The sequence below is a fragment of the Triticum urartu genome, chromosome 5A (assembly GCF_056163025.1).
Source record: "Triticum urartu cultivar PI428250 chromosome 5A, HENAU_Tu73, whole genome shotgun sequence".
Classification (NCBI taxonomy): Eukaryota; Viridiplantae; Streptophyta; class Magnoliopsida; order Poales; family Poaceae; genus Triticum; species Triticum urartu.
Genome location: NC_141877.1, coordinates 427,328,172 through 427,338,821, shown reverse-complemented (window position 1 = coordinate 427,338,821; position 10,650 = coordinate 427,328,172). Strand labels below are relative to the sequence as shown.

Here is a 10,650-nt window from a genome sequence, read left to right as displayed (position 1 = left end):
GAGATCGGATCACCCTGGCGAAGCCCACACTTCAGCTTAAGCCACTTCCCTGGCACCCCGTTGAGCAGCACCGCAGAATGAGAAGAGCGCAGGATGGCGTCGATCCAATCACACCACACCACCGGAAATCCTCGAACTTCCATGACGGCTCTGAGACTCTCCCAGTTGATTGAATCGAATGCCTTGGAGAAATCAAGCTTCAGAACAACCGTGGGGGCAGCTCTTTTGTGGCAGCATTGTACGAGTTCGGTTGCATATACGAAATTTTCAGAGATACTTCTGCCTCTCATAAAACCAGACTGGTCTTCATCGATCAACACTGTTATCTGCTTCTGCAACCTCGTGGTCAGCCCTCTGCATATGATCTTGACGTCGCCGTTCTGCAGCGAAACAGGCCGGAAGTCCGCGGGGGTAGGCGCAAGTGATCATTGTCTGTACATGATGGATTGATTGACGGTGGATGACAATAGAGATTTCCTGAAAACCTGTACTATAAGTTTTTTAATGGACAAAAGATTTAACTTTTAGCAATTGAGGGGAGTTAGATTTTGGTTCAAATTATAGATTAGTGGCGGTCTCAATTGTAACTTGTGAAACACCAAGATTTAATGGACAATAATCATCTTGGTTTTGGTTCACATTTTTCAAAGTAATTCATCATAATATATTCTATCGACGCAAAAAAAATATATGATTATTTACACTATCTTTTGAGGCTTGTATCAGGGTGTCATTTTTTCAAAGAAAATTTGTAAGGGAAGCCCCTAGAGTATAAGTAGGAACTCAAATCCATGAGGACTTAACCCAGATGGTGGGATTGTATGGCAACTCCCCTCAACCAAATGCATTGGGATCACTTCCTCACGGTGTCATACTGTCATCTATAGGCTGGTATCACTATTATGTTGTCCGGGCTTTGCAACCTCTCGTCCTCTACAACTGCCATAGATGCCCAGATCGACATTTTTTTTTCTTTTCGTCGAGCTTTTCCCGGTGCTTCTTCCCAGCATGATGATGTGCCAGCATTTTACCACTATTACACTGCAAATTGCACTGCTCACAGAAATATACTATCTGCCGTTTCTCCAACTTTTCTGAGTTCGCATTCTTCCTGTTAGAGCAATCTGAAAGTAGTTCATTTGCAGCCTTACGACTGCTCGCTTTCACGGTCTTGCCTTTTCCGAGTACCTCCTCTATATTCTGTTGGTGCCTGCTGCTTCTGCAATGATCCTCAAATTGAGATTTAGAGTTACATTCGGCCTCGCACATTGTGCAATGCCATTCCGAGGGTGGTTCTTGGCTCATGGCCACTCGTGGTGCATTGTTTTTCTCTTGCTTGGTTTTCGCGCTTAAAACCTGCATGTTTAGTTGGTGTCTCTTGCCTGCAAGATGGTTTTCCAAGTCTGATTCACAAGTACAGTGAGCTTGGCAAATTCTGCAGGCCCATCTTGAATCTGGATTCAGTTTTTCTTTCCTTGCCATGTTCTTGCCTTCAAGCAAGGACTGAACCTTTGCGTGGTGTCTTATGCCCCTCAGGTGGCTGTTCAAGTCCGATTCGCTGGTACATATAGCTTGGCAAATGCTACAACTCCAGGGTGATGGTGGCTTCTCTGAACGCTTTGGCACATTGATGGCATGCGATTTTGCTTCCCCCGCCGCGACGTTCTTCGGCGTGGATGTGGCTGAGATGTTCTGCTGGTGTCTTTTGCCTTTGAGGTGCGCTTCCAACCCCGATTGGCCCGAGCCAGTTGCCTGGCAGGTATTGCAACTCCACTTTATTGAGGAGGTTTTCTTGTGCTCTGTACCAAGGGAAGGTTCTGCTGCCGTTGTCGCCTTCTGACCACTTGCCGTAGCTCTTTGGTCCAGTGTTGCTACATTTAACAAGTGCTTCTGCCCAGCATAATGCTGCTGCAAGTTCTGCTCACTGGTTGCTTGCACCTCACAGACGGTGCAATTCCATCTCATGGGTGTTTTGGGCTTCTTAACTGGTATGGTTATTCCTGTTAGTTCCCACTTCTCCGCGACCGACGTCTTAGTCTCTGGAACAGCCTGTTTGATATTTTGACTAGACCATCAGTAAGTGAACTGAACCTATGAAAACAAGGAGAACAGACTTGCTACTGAGTTACATGCAGTTCTAATAGGCCATTGGCAAGTTGACTTGTAAGAGCAGTTTTTTTGAGAATCAACTTGCAAGAGCAGTTAAGCTATTATACCAAGTTACATGAAGTTTGGTCAGGCCAGTAGTAAGTGATCTTGAAAACTTTTTTTTCTTTAAAAAACGTGCACCAGCCTTACAGCAACAACCAGAAAAACCAAAGAGAAAACTAAGCAAAACAGAAAGAACAGCATAAACTAAAATCAAGTACTTGGGCAGCAAACTTGCCATGTTCCATATTTAAATACTACCAAATCTTAGGTATGCACAGTTAAAGAAATTCTCAGGTATTGTGAATTATGATCACAAGATAACCAGTTGGAGTTTGAGGGGATTCATGACTGTAAACAGCACCCTATAATATATAGAGACAAAACAGAGGACATATGTAAAGAGTACAAAATGGACAATGCCCTCACCCCACTGGAGTCCGGCAGCCTCTGCTCATCGGACGCTGCATTTTGTCGAGCCGCCTTACCCTCACATGTCGTCAAGCATTCGCCGGCTGGTGTCGGCGTGGCCTGCTGGCCGCCAGTGGCGGCGCGCAGGGCCATGGCACGCTCTATCTTGGCCAGCTCGGCCACGATGATCTCCTGGCGAAGGCGGTCCTTCTGGAGCTGCGACAGCAGCGCGTCCCTCATCACCAGCATCGGGTCTCCTGCATCAACAGCATTGTGTCAGCGTGACAAGAATTCTACACCAGCGCGTCCCTTAGAACAAGAGTTCTACCACATCTGATCTGCTGATTGAAGAGGAACAGGTTTGCAAGTGTGTTTTTTCTTCTTTTGGCGGTATGATTGAAAAAATTTATGGCTGATTCTTCAATCTTGTGCCTCACAAACAGATCCGAAGAAGAAGGGAAGAACAAATCCGAATCACACCTGATCTACTTTTCTACGCCTGATGCTACAACAGTTCTAGAAGGTGGAGATTATGACGCAGGCTGGAACCTGCTTCCTTGCTGAAAATTGAGGTTTGAGTTTCCCCTTATTTATTTCTCATTCCCCCTTGTAAAGACCCCACGTAAATATAGTTCTCTAGTATAAATTGTAAGGTATCCCAGCGGTGCAGGTTGCTGAGTTCTTGGCACGGAATCGAAACAGTCGCCTGCATCTGAACCCAGGAAAACTGAAACAAACAAAAGAGCGGCCAGCGATCGGGAGGCAGCGAGGAGAAGGTAAGAGTGACAGTGACTCGACGGTTACCGTGCGGCGGAGGGCGTTGGCCGTCGTCGGTGGCTCGGCCGCGGCGGGAGAACTCCATCGGTCTGGTCCCAGTGGCAGCAGAGCAGCGACGGCGAGAAGAACCTGAGGCCGGGCCGCCGGAGTTGGTGGCTCTGCTCGGGGGACGAGAAGAGCAGGGGGCGGGCGTTCCAGGAAAAGGAGCGTGAAAAAGCAAATTGGTCCCGATCACAGCGAATGATTGATCGATCGCGGCGGCTTAAAGATGTTTTGCTTAGTCGCAAAGGAAACCGGAGACGAAATGCCGAAGCGAGTTTGAACGGTGTGGATGCATGCGTCGGAAACAAACATGGAATAAATGAGATCTTGTTTACACGGCATCATCCTATTTCCTGCAGGTTTCTACCATCTCCTCCAGTCAAAGATATCTCCTGCAGGCTGCAGTACTAATAAATAAGCATCCCTCTCCTACTCGTCTTTATCAAGCAACAATGGCTCTTTTCCGACCAAGGAGTACTGCCTGTTCACTACACATGTATCTGTACAGACCAAATTGTCGAATAAAATCACGGGCACTTTGATTGCTGCCGACATTTCAAACGAAATCGAAATCAAATTCTCAAAGCAAACCTGCCACAGATGTGATCTGATAATCAACCAAAAGTTGGCGATTCTTCTGAAAAAGAAGCAAATGGTGTGGCGATTGTTCAAAGGGCTGGGGCTCACTCAAATCACAGAGCAGGTGAGATTGTAATAGAATTCATCTTCAGAGCCTGGTACTTAGCAAAGCTCTTCTTCAATTACAATGACTATCGTAGAACCCTCAGTCGATCAGCACTGGAAATCGGAGAAATCCGCTCTCTTTCGAAAAGGAGGAAAAGGGAACCACTCCTTTCTAGTTTAACTAAAAAGAATCTAGAAAAACTAATATGCACACCTGGATGGAACATGTTGACACCTAGGGACATAAACACTTAGATTCTTCACAAAATGAACTCCAGTGCAGCCACCGACATGAGAAGTTGCAGCTGCACCGTGCTAATGACATTTGCAGATTGACATGTTAATCAGACACTAACCCGTAGTACAAGAAACACGCAACTTCGCAACGAACCGCCGCTGCTCTGCAACTGCTGCCTCTCAATGGCGTGCCTGAAGGTTCTCCCTGTGTTCTTCCCGGCGAGATGCGACTCCTTCACCTTCTCGCTGGAGTACTGCACTTTGCAGAGCTTGCAGAAGGGAAATTTGCTTACAAACTCCTTCCTCGGACCTTCAGTAGCCCTGCGGTCAGCGAAACGCTTGCCCTCCTCGTTGCCTCCTCCTGCCTGCCGGGTCTGTGCGCTCTCCTGATGACTCCTCCCTTTGGGATGGTGGCTCCCGGCTTCCGTGTGCAGGGCCTGCGTGCTCTCCTGCTGGCTGCTGCCCTTCAGATGGTTGCTCAAGTCAAATCCAAAGGCTTTCTGCCTGGACCGCAACGCCGCAAGGTTCAACCGGTGTAGATCGCCTGCTTTGTGTTGCATCAAGTCTTCTTCACAGGTCAGATTCACTTGACAGAGGGTGCAATTCCATTCTTCAAGTGGCTTCTGCCTCTTTGGTGATGGAGTTGTCACAACCGGTCCAAATACCGGTCTCCTTTTCACCCCACTAGGCGTGGTTTGGGTATTAGGCTGAAAGTTTGTTTAGATTACAGAGCATTAGTATAGTAAAAGACTAGTGAACAAGGAAGGTAAACTCTGGTAACTCTGGTACATATACTACCACTACTACAATCAAGTTCTACAATTAATTTTGACGATAAGATGTAAAAATATATATTAAGTTGCATATTTGAAGAACTTGCCTAACTAAAGTAGTTGCATATCTGAAGAACTTGCCTAACTAAAAGTTTGCATATCCGAAGAACTTGCCTAACTAAAGTAAGTTGCATATCCAAAGAATTTGCCTAACTAAAGTAGTAACTCAACACTTCTATGAAACGGGATCAGTAAGCTATTTGGTATCCTTTCTGTTTCACATTTTCTATATAGCACATACATGATGATTAACACGTTACATCCGAAGTGGCTACCAGGATTGTGTGTCAGTTTCATTAAGACCAAGAGAAAAGTATTTGCCATGTTGGTCACTGAAGATATTACTGAAGGGAGCAATTGCCATCAGCCACAACTTAAATATTGGCAACACCACAATAGCAAATGGAAGCAGAAACAAACAAGAACAAATTGAAAGATCAAGCCACTCACCTCGTTGAACGCTGGTCTCTTCTGCTCATTAAATGGGGACTTCTTGCCAGCCAGCGCATGTTGGTGAGGCGATTGCCTCCGCTCATCGATGCAATCTTTCATGGTAGGCTTAGCAGGCTTTGGCTGTTCACTTCCCTGGATTCCACTCTCCTCCATCAACTTTACAGCATGTCTATCCTTTTCTTCTGCTTCGTGCTGCTGACCAGAGACATCACGCTTTGGCTGTTCACTTCTCTGGATTCTATTCACCGTCAGCTTCACGGCATTGCCATCCTTCACTACTGCTTCACGTTCCTGACCAAAATTTTCACGCTTCGGCTTTTCACTTCTCTGTATTTTATTCTCCATCAGCTGCGCGACATGGCTGTCCTTCGCTTCTGCTTTGCGTTCCTGGCCGACGGCTGCACGTTTTAGCTCTTCGTTTATCTGAATTCCACTCGCCAGCAGCTGGACGGCATGGCCATCCTTCAATCCTGCTTCCTGTTCCTTGCCAACAGCTGCAAGATTTGGCTGTTCAGTTCTCTGAAGTTCACTCTCCATCAGCTGCAAGGCATGGTTGTCCTTCACTTCTGCTTTGATTTCTCGGCCAACGGCTGCACGCTTTAGCTGTTTGCTTCTCTCAGTTCCACTCTCCATCAGCTGCATTGCATGGTTGTCCTTCGCTTCTGCTTTGCTTCCTTGACCAATGGATGCACGCTTCAGCTGTTCAGTTATCCGAATTCCGCTCTCCATCAGCTGCACAGGATGGCTGTCCTTCGCTTCTGCTTTGCTTCCTTGACCAACGGCTACATGATTTAGCTGTTGACTTATCTGAATTCCACTCTCCATCAGCTGCACGGCATGGCTGTCCTTCGATCCTGCTTTGCTTTCCTGACCAATGGCTGCACGCTTTAACTGTTCACTTATCTGAATTCCATTCTCCATCAGCTGCACGGCATGTCTGCGCTTCAATCCTGCTTCGTGTTCATGATCAACAGCGGCATGGCTCTCTATTGCCACCTCCTTGCGCAGCGATGCTGGCTCTGCTGGTTTGGCAACGACATTGGTCACAGCAGGTACCAAAGCTTCCACTGCAGGGTCCTTGCTCAGTGACCGGAATAGTTCCACTTCAGGAAACGCTGAAGGAGTTGCTACAACTGGCCTAGATGAGCTGCCGCGTTCTTGCTGCTCAGCATCATCGACTGGCCTTCGCTGCGGCACTGGTGACGGCGACCGTTCAACGTGTGGGTAAACAGGAGGTATCACTTGCCCCGAGGGACTCCTGTACCACCAAGAAGCTTCCTCACTGGACTGCGGCGTGCGGTACATCACCTCTTCCCGTGGAGTCATCAACGGCAACCCACGCAAAGCGCCAAGCCCTGCTAAGCACGCGGTCATGGCGCGCTCTGTTTGGGCAAGCTCGCACAAGATCATATCGTGGCGGATGCGCTCCTTGTGGAGCTCGTGCAGCAGCTGCTCCCTCCTCAACACCAGCGCCACCATGTCTGCCTGTGGTGAGTCAGCATCATTGCCTTCTCGTTGCCAATGGACAGAACGATCAGTACTATAATAGGCCAAAGTATTGTACTAACCGTGCATCATATGATATTCTTTTTCATGGCATCACATGTTGTAACATCAAAATAATCAGAAAGTATTTATGATATCACATCATAATATAATCATTATAAAATAGGGAAGTTTCGGATTTCTGGAGATATCTTTTGAAGGATCTGCCACTCTTAAATATGGTATGCGGTGATTTGCTACTTTTAATCCCAAAAATGAACACGACCCAGGCGCAGGCAGGATTGCGAGGCAGAGCATTGTGGGTGACAGGGCTTAAGGTATCACTACCGACAGAGCATAGTATTTAGGCACATGGCGTGCACCGTTGCAGTGGTAAATAATAGCCTATTCATAGACTTGTGAATAATGTCTTCAAAGATTTATATGTTTAGACACAAACTTTTAGCGGTTTCTCTACCAAAAAAGTACAGTTTCGCTAATTCTCATTCGTCGGAGAATTTCTTAGTTCACAGTCGACCCCGAAAACCGCCGATCCGGCATTGCGCTATGTGCAAGATTTCATAATTTTCTGTAACTCTGAGAACAAACACTACATTCCTCTTTTGCCCAGGATGAACCAATTAGTACATCACAGTGAATATTTTTACAACTGTATGAAACTTTTTATGAAATCAACTGAGAATTAGGGTGAACAAAAACTGAATCGGAGAATGATCATCTGTCTCTCTTAGATTTGTACACTCTGCCGAAACAATCTCACGCTAATCCCCGAACCTCTCTCGCGATTCGCCAAAGAAAAAAAGAACTAGCAATGTGCAGTCAGGGACGAATTTCAACACAAGAAAAATTCACTTTCTTCCCACAAACCGCAAAGCATAGACATTGGAGCAACCGCAAGAAAAGAGAGGAGATTTGGCAGTCCCGGGCGAGAGAGGGCCCGGCGGAGCCTCATTACCGTGCGACGGCGGAGGATCGGGGAGGCGGCGGCCATCGCCGACGCCAACGCCGTCGGCCGCGGCGGTTTCTCGGCCTCGCGCGGCGAACTCCATTGCAATGCCAGAACCGGGGCGGAGGTTTGGTTAGGGTTTGGTTTGAAGTGGAGGGAAGTTTTGGTTTTGGGACGGAGGCGCCGCGAGGGGAAGGCGGAGTCGCCCCTCCGATAGCGCGTTGGTTCGCGAGATTGGTTGCGAACTCGCAGCGCAACTGCCCCTCCGTTGATTGGGCCCGCCCAGCGCGCTGCGTCTGTGGGGCCCAGCCCCCGGCCCGTTGCTTACTCAAATTCGGATCACGTTTTCTCTAAAAAAAAGGATCACATGGTGTGGCAGTTCTTTTGCATGCCATTTTGATCCTTTTTCGCATGAAATTCTGATTATACACGAGTAGTGAGTATTTGTGTATGAAGTTCGTCTAAGAAAGACATAATTTTGCTTCAATTCAAGGGTACAAGCACAATTCTGCCAGTTATTACTATATACTCTCACCTGCACAATACACATTACACGTTCACGTGGACGTAGCACGATCATCAGTCTCACTCCATGGCGGCCATCTCCTCGAAGAAGAGCTCCCTGAACCTCGCCAAGCGATCCGGCTCCAGCGAAACGGCCACCGCCACGTCGCCGCCCTTGCCCGGGCAGCTCATCAGGTACACGAACCCCGGGTAGAACATGAGGGCCGGCGCCAGGAGCGCCGGCTCGCCCCACCCGAAGTCGGCGTCGTGCGACGGCATCCCCATCCAGCTGATCACCCGCAGGTCCGTCCCCGGCAGCCCGCTACTCGGCAGCGCTCCCATGTCCGCCGTCTCCAGGTAGTCCACCACCGACCGCGCGTACTCGTCGCCCTGCCCCGTCGCCGCGCGGAGCCGCCGCGCCGCGAACCCGAGCGGGCCGGACAGCAGGTCGCCCACCCTGGCGGACACCGACGTGCGCACCACCGCGTTGCCGAAGTAGGCGTCCGGGAGCGGCGGGGACAGGCGGGCGCGCATGTCGATCATGGTGTAGAGGCGGGACTCGGCGTCGGGGGCGAGGGACCGCGCCGCGCACGCGCAGCGCCAGACGTGGGCCACCAGCGCGCGGAACGTGGACACGCGGGGCGCGCTCGCGCGCGCACGGAGCGCCGCGGCCTGTGCGCCGGTCACGCGGAGGATGGCGCTGGCGTACTCCGACGGCGGCTTGACGCCGCCAGCGGCAGGAGGATCGGTTGATGCGGGGGCGGTGAGGCGGTACTCGCGGCTGTGGTCGAAGTGGACGGCCGGCGGGGAGCGCGCGCGCAGTGGGGTGCGGTCGAGGGACGGGGCCACGGTGGCGCTGGCGTCCCCGCGGGCGATGCTGGCCCACGTCTGGATGAAGTGGAAGGCGCTGCGGCCGTCGATGACGAAGTGGTGCATGGCCGTGCCGAGCGCCACGCCGCCGCAGCGGAAGAAGGTGACCTGCATGCCGGTTGCCGACACGTCGTCTGTTAATCAGTCTATGTGCACTTGACCTTGACCATCTTTCTCATCTCAAAGAATCTAGTCAGTCTTCTAATCTTCATCTTTCTCGTTTCATTCCTCACAAATCGGAAAGATAAAAGTCTTCCTTTCATTTTTTTTAGTTTAGCCATGTTGCATATATAGGATTAGTTGGACTAACACAATATGCCATGCACGTAAGCAAAATGATCCATTAATTAGAAGATGATCCATGCAGCAAACCTGAAGCGTGAGCAAGGGAGCGCCCGCGCCGGCGTTGTCATACGGCGGCACGAACATGTCGCGCATCGCCTTGGACGGCGCGAAGCCCTGGAAGTCGTCGAGCGCGGCCTCGGACCGCGCGACGACGAAGAGCGCGCCCTCGTCGTTGCAGTCGATCTCCGCCCGGCCGCCGCGGCCCGCGCCGAGGCGGCCGGCGAAGGGGTGGAACGGGACCAGCGCCCTGGCCAGCGCCGCCCTGAGGACGCCGGCCGAGAAGAAGGACCCGGCCTTGCCGTCGCCGCGATCGGGCGCTCGGAAGAAGTAGACGGTCGGGGAGTAGCCGTTCCTGGCGCCGAGGTCGAGGTTGGACAGCCAGAGCGCGCGCCGCGGGGTGGCCTCGCTCGGCGCGACCAGCTCGGACGTCACGACTTGGACGGCCATCGATCTCTGTGGTTAGTGCAGTGCGCGGCCGGTGCAAGTGCAGCGACTCCATGGAGGGGGCCTGGGTTTTATAGGCGTCTCGAGGTGAGTTTGGTGAGGGGGTTTCCAACTTTCCATGATTAAACTCTTGCGGAAAAGGAGCTTCTCATCATCCATTGTTGGATCACGGTGTGGACGGAAGTAAAATCGTGGCGCATGCAGAGAAGGTGATTTTACCAATGGGTCGTCCCTGCGTGACGTGATCTGACGTCTGGGAAAACACGTCATTATATATTGCAATTGCACTAGCCATTCGCGTGTTGGATTCGCTTTGTGTCTACGAGAGCTGCGAGTGACAATAGCTCACACAATTTAGGGACATTTCTATCTCGGCCTATCTATCCGTTATACTATAGTGCTAAAAATACTACTCCCTCCGTTCTGAAATAGATGACCCAAATTTATACT

The 10,650-nt window shown here is 50.4% G+C and overlaps 2 protein-coding genes and 1 pseudogene across 3 annotated transcripts; all 3 read right to left on the bottom strand.

Moving 5' to 3' along the window:
* Nucleotides 1–675: 675 nt before the first annotated feature.
* On the bottom strand, nt 676–3,749 carry LOC147971750 (uncharacterized). Its single transcript, XM_087526311.1, has 3 exons — nt 3,364–3,749; nt 2,578–2,816; nt 676–2,049 (listed from the first exon to the last, which is right to left on the bottom strand). Exons 1-3 carry the CDS (start codon nt 3,419–3,421, stop codon nt 934–936), a joined length of 1,413 nt encoding a protein of 470 aa, XP_087382437.1. The 5' UTR covers nt 3,422–3,749; the 3' UTR covers nt 676–933.
* Nucleotides 3,750–4,119: 370 nt separating this feature from the next.
* Nucleotides 4,120–8,243, bottom strand: LOC147971749 (uncharacterized; annotated as a pseudogene). The gene is made up of 3 exons (XR_015604812.1): nt 8,047–8,243; nt 5,583–7,093; nt 4,120–5,006 (listed from the first exon to the last, which is right to left on the bottom strand). The product of XR_015604812.1 is annotated as an uncharacterized LOC147971749 (transcript).
* Nucleotides 8,244–8,480: 237 nt separating this feature from the next.
* Nucleotides 8,481–10,280, bottom strand: LOC147971748 (hydroxycinnamoyltransferase 4-like). The gene is made up of 2 exons (XM_087522841.1): nt 9,784–10,280; nt 8,481–9,519 (listed from the first exon to the last, which is right to left on the bottom strand). Exons 1-2 carry the CDS (start codon nt 10,201–10,203, stop codon nt 8,623–8,625), a joined length of 1,317 nt encoding a protein of 438 aa, XP_087378967.1. The 5' UTR covers nt 10,204–10,280; the 3' UTR covers nt 8,481–8,622.
* Between the last annotated feature and the right edge of the window lie 370 nt (nt 10,281–10,650).

Coding starts and splice junctions, on each gene's coding strand:
- LOC147971750 (XM_087526311.1), bottom strand. CDS start 3,421: ATGGAGTTCTCCCGCCGCGGCCGAGCCACCGACGACGGCCAACGCCCT. Junction 2,817..3,363: donor CCAACGCCCTCCGCCGCACG/GTAACCGTCGAG, acceptor CTGTTGATGCAG/GAGACCCGATGCTGGTGATG. Junction 2,050..2,577: donor GGCTGCCGGACTCCAGTGGG/GTGAGGGCATTG, acceptor AATATCAAACAG/GCTGTTCCAGAGACTAAGAC.
- LOC147971748 (XM_087522841.1), bottom strand. CDS start 10,203: ATGGCCGTCCAAGTCGTGACGTCCGAGCTGGTCGCGCCGAGCGAGGCC. Junction 9,520..9,783: donor CTCCCTTGCTCACGCTTCAG/GTTTGCTGCATG, acceptor ACCGGCATGCAG/GTCACCTTCTTCCGCTGCGG.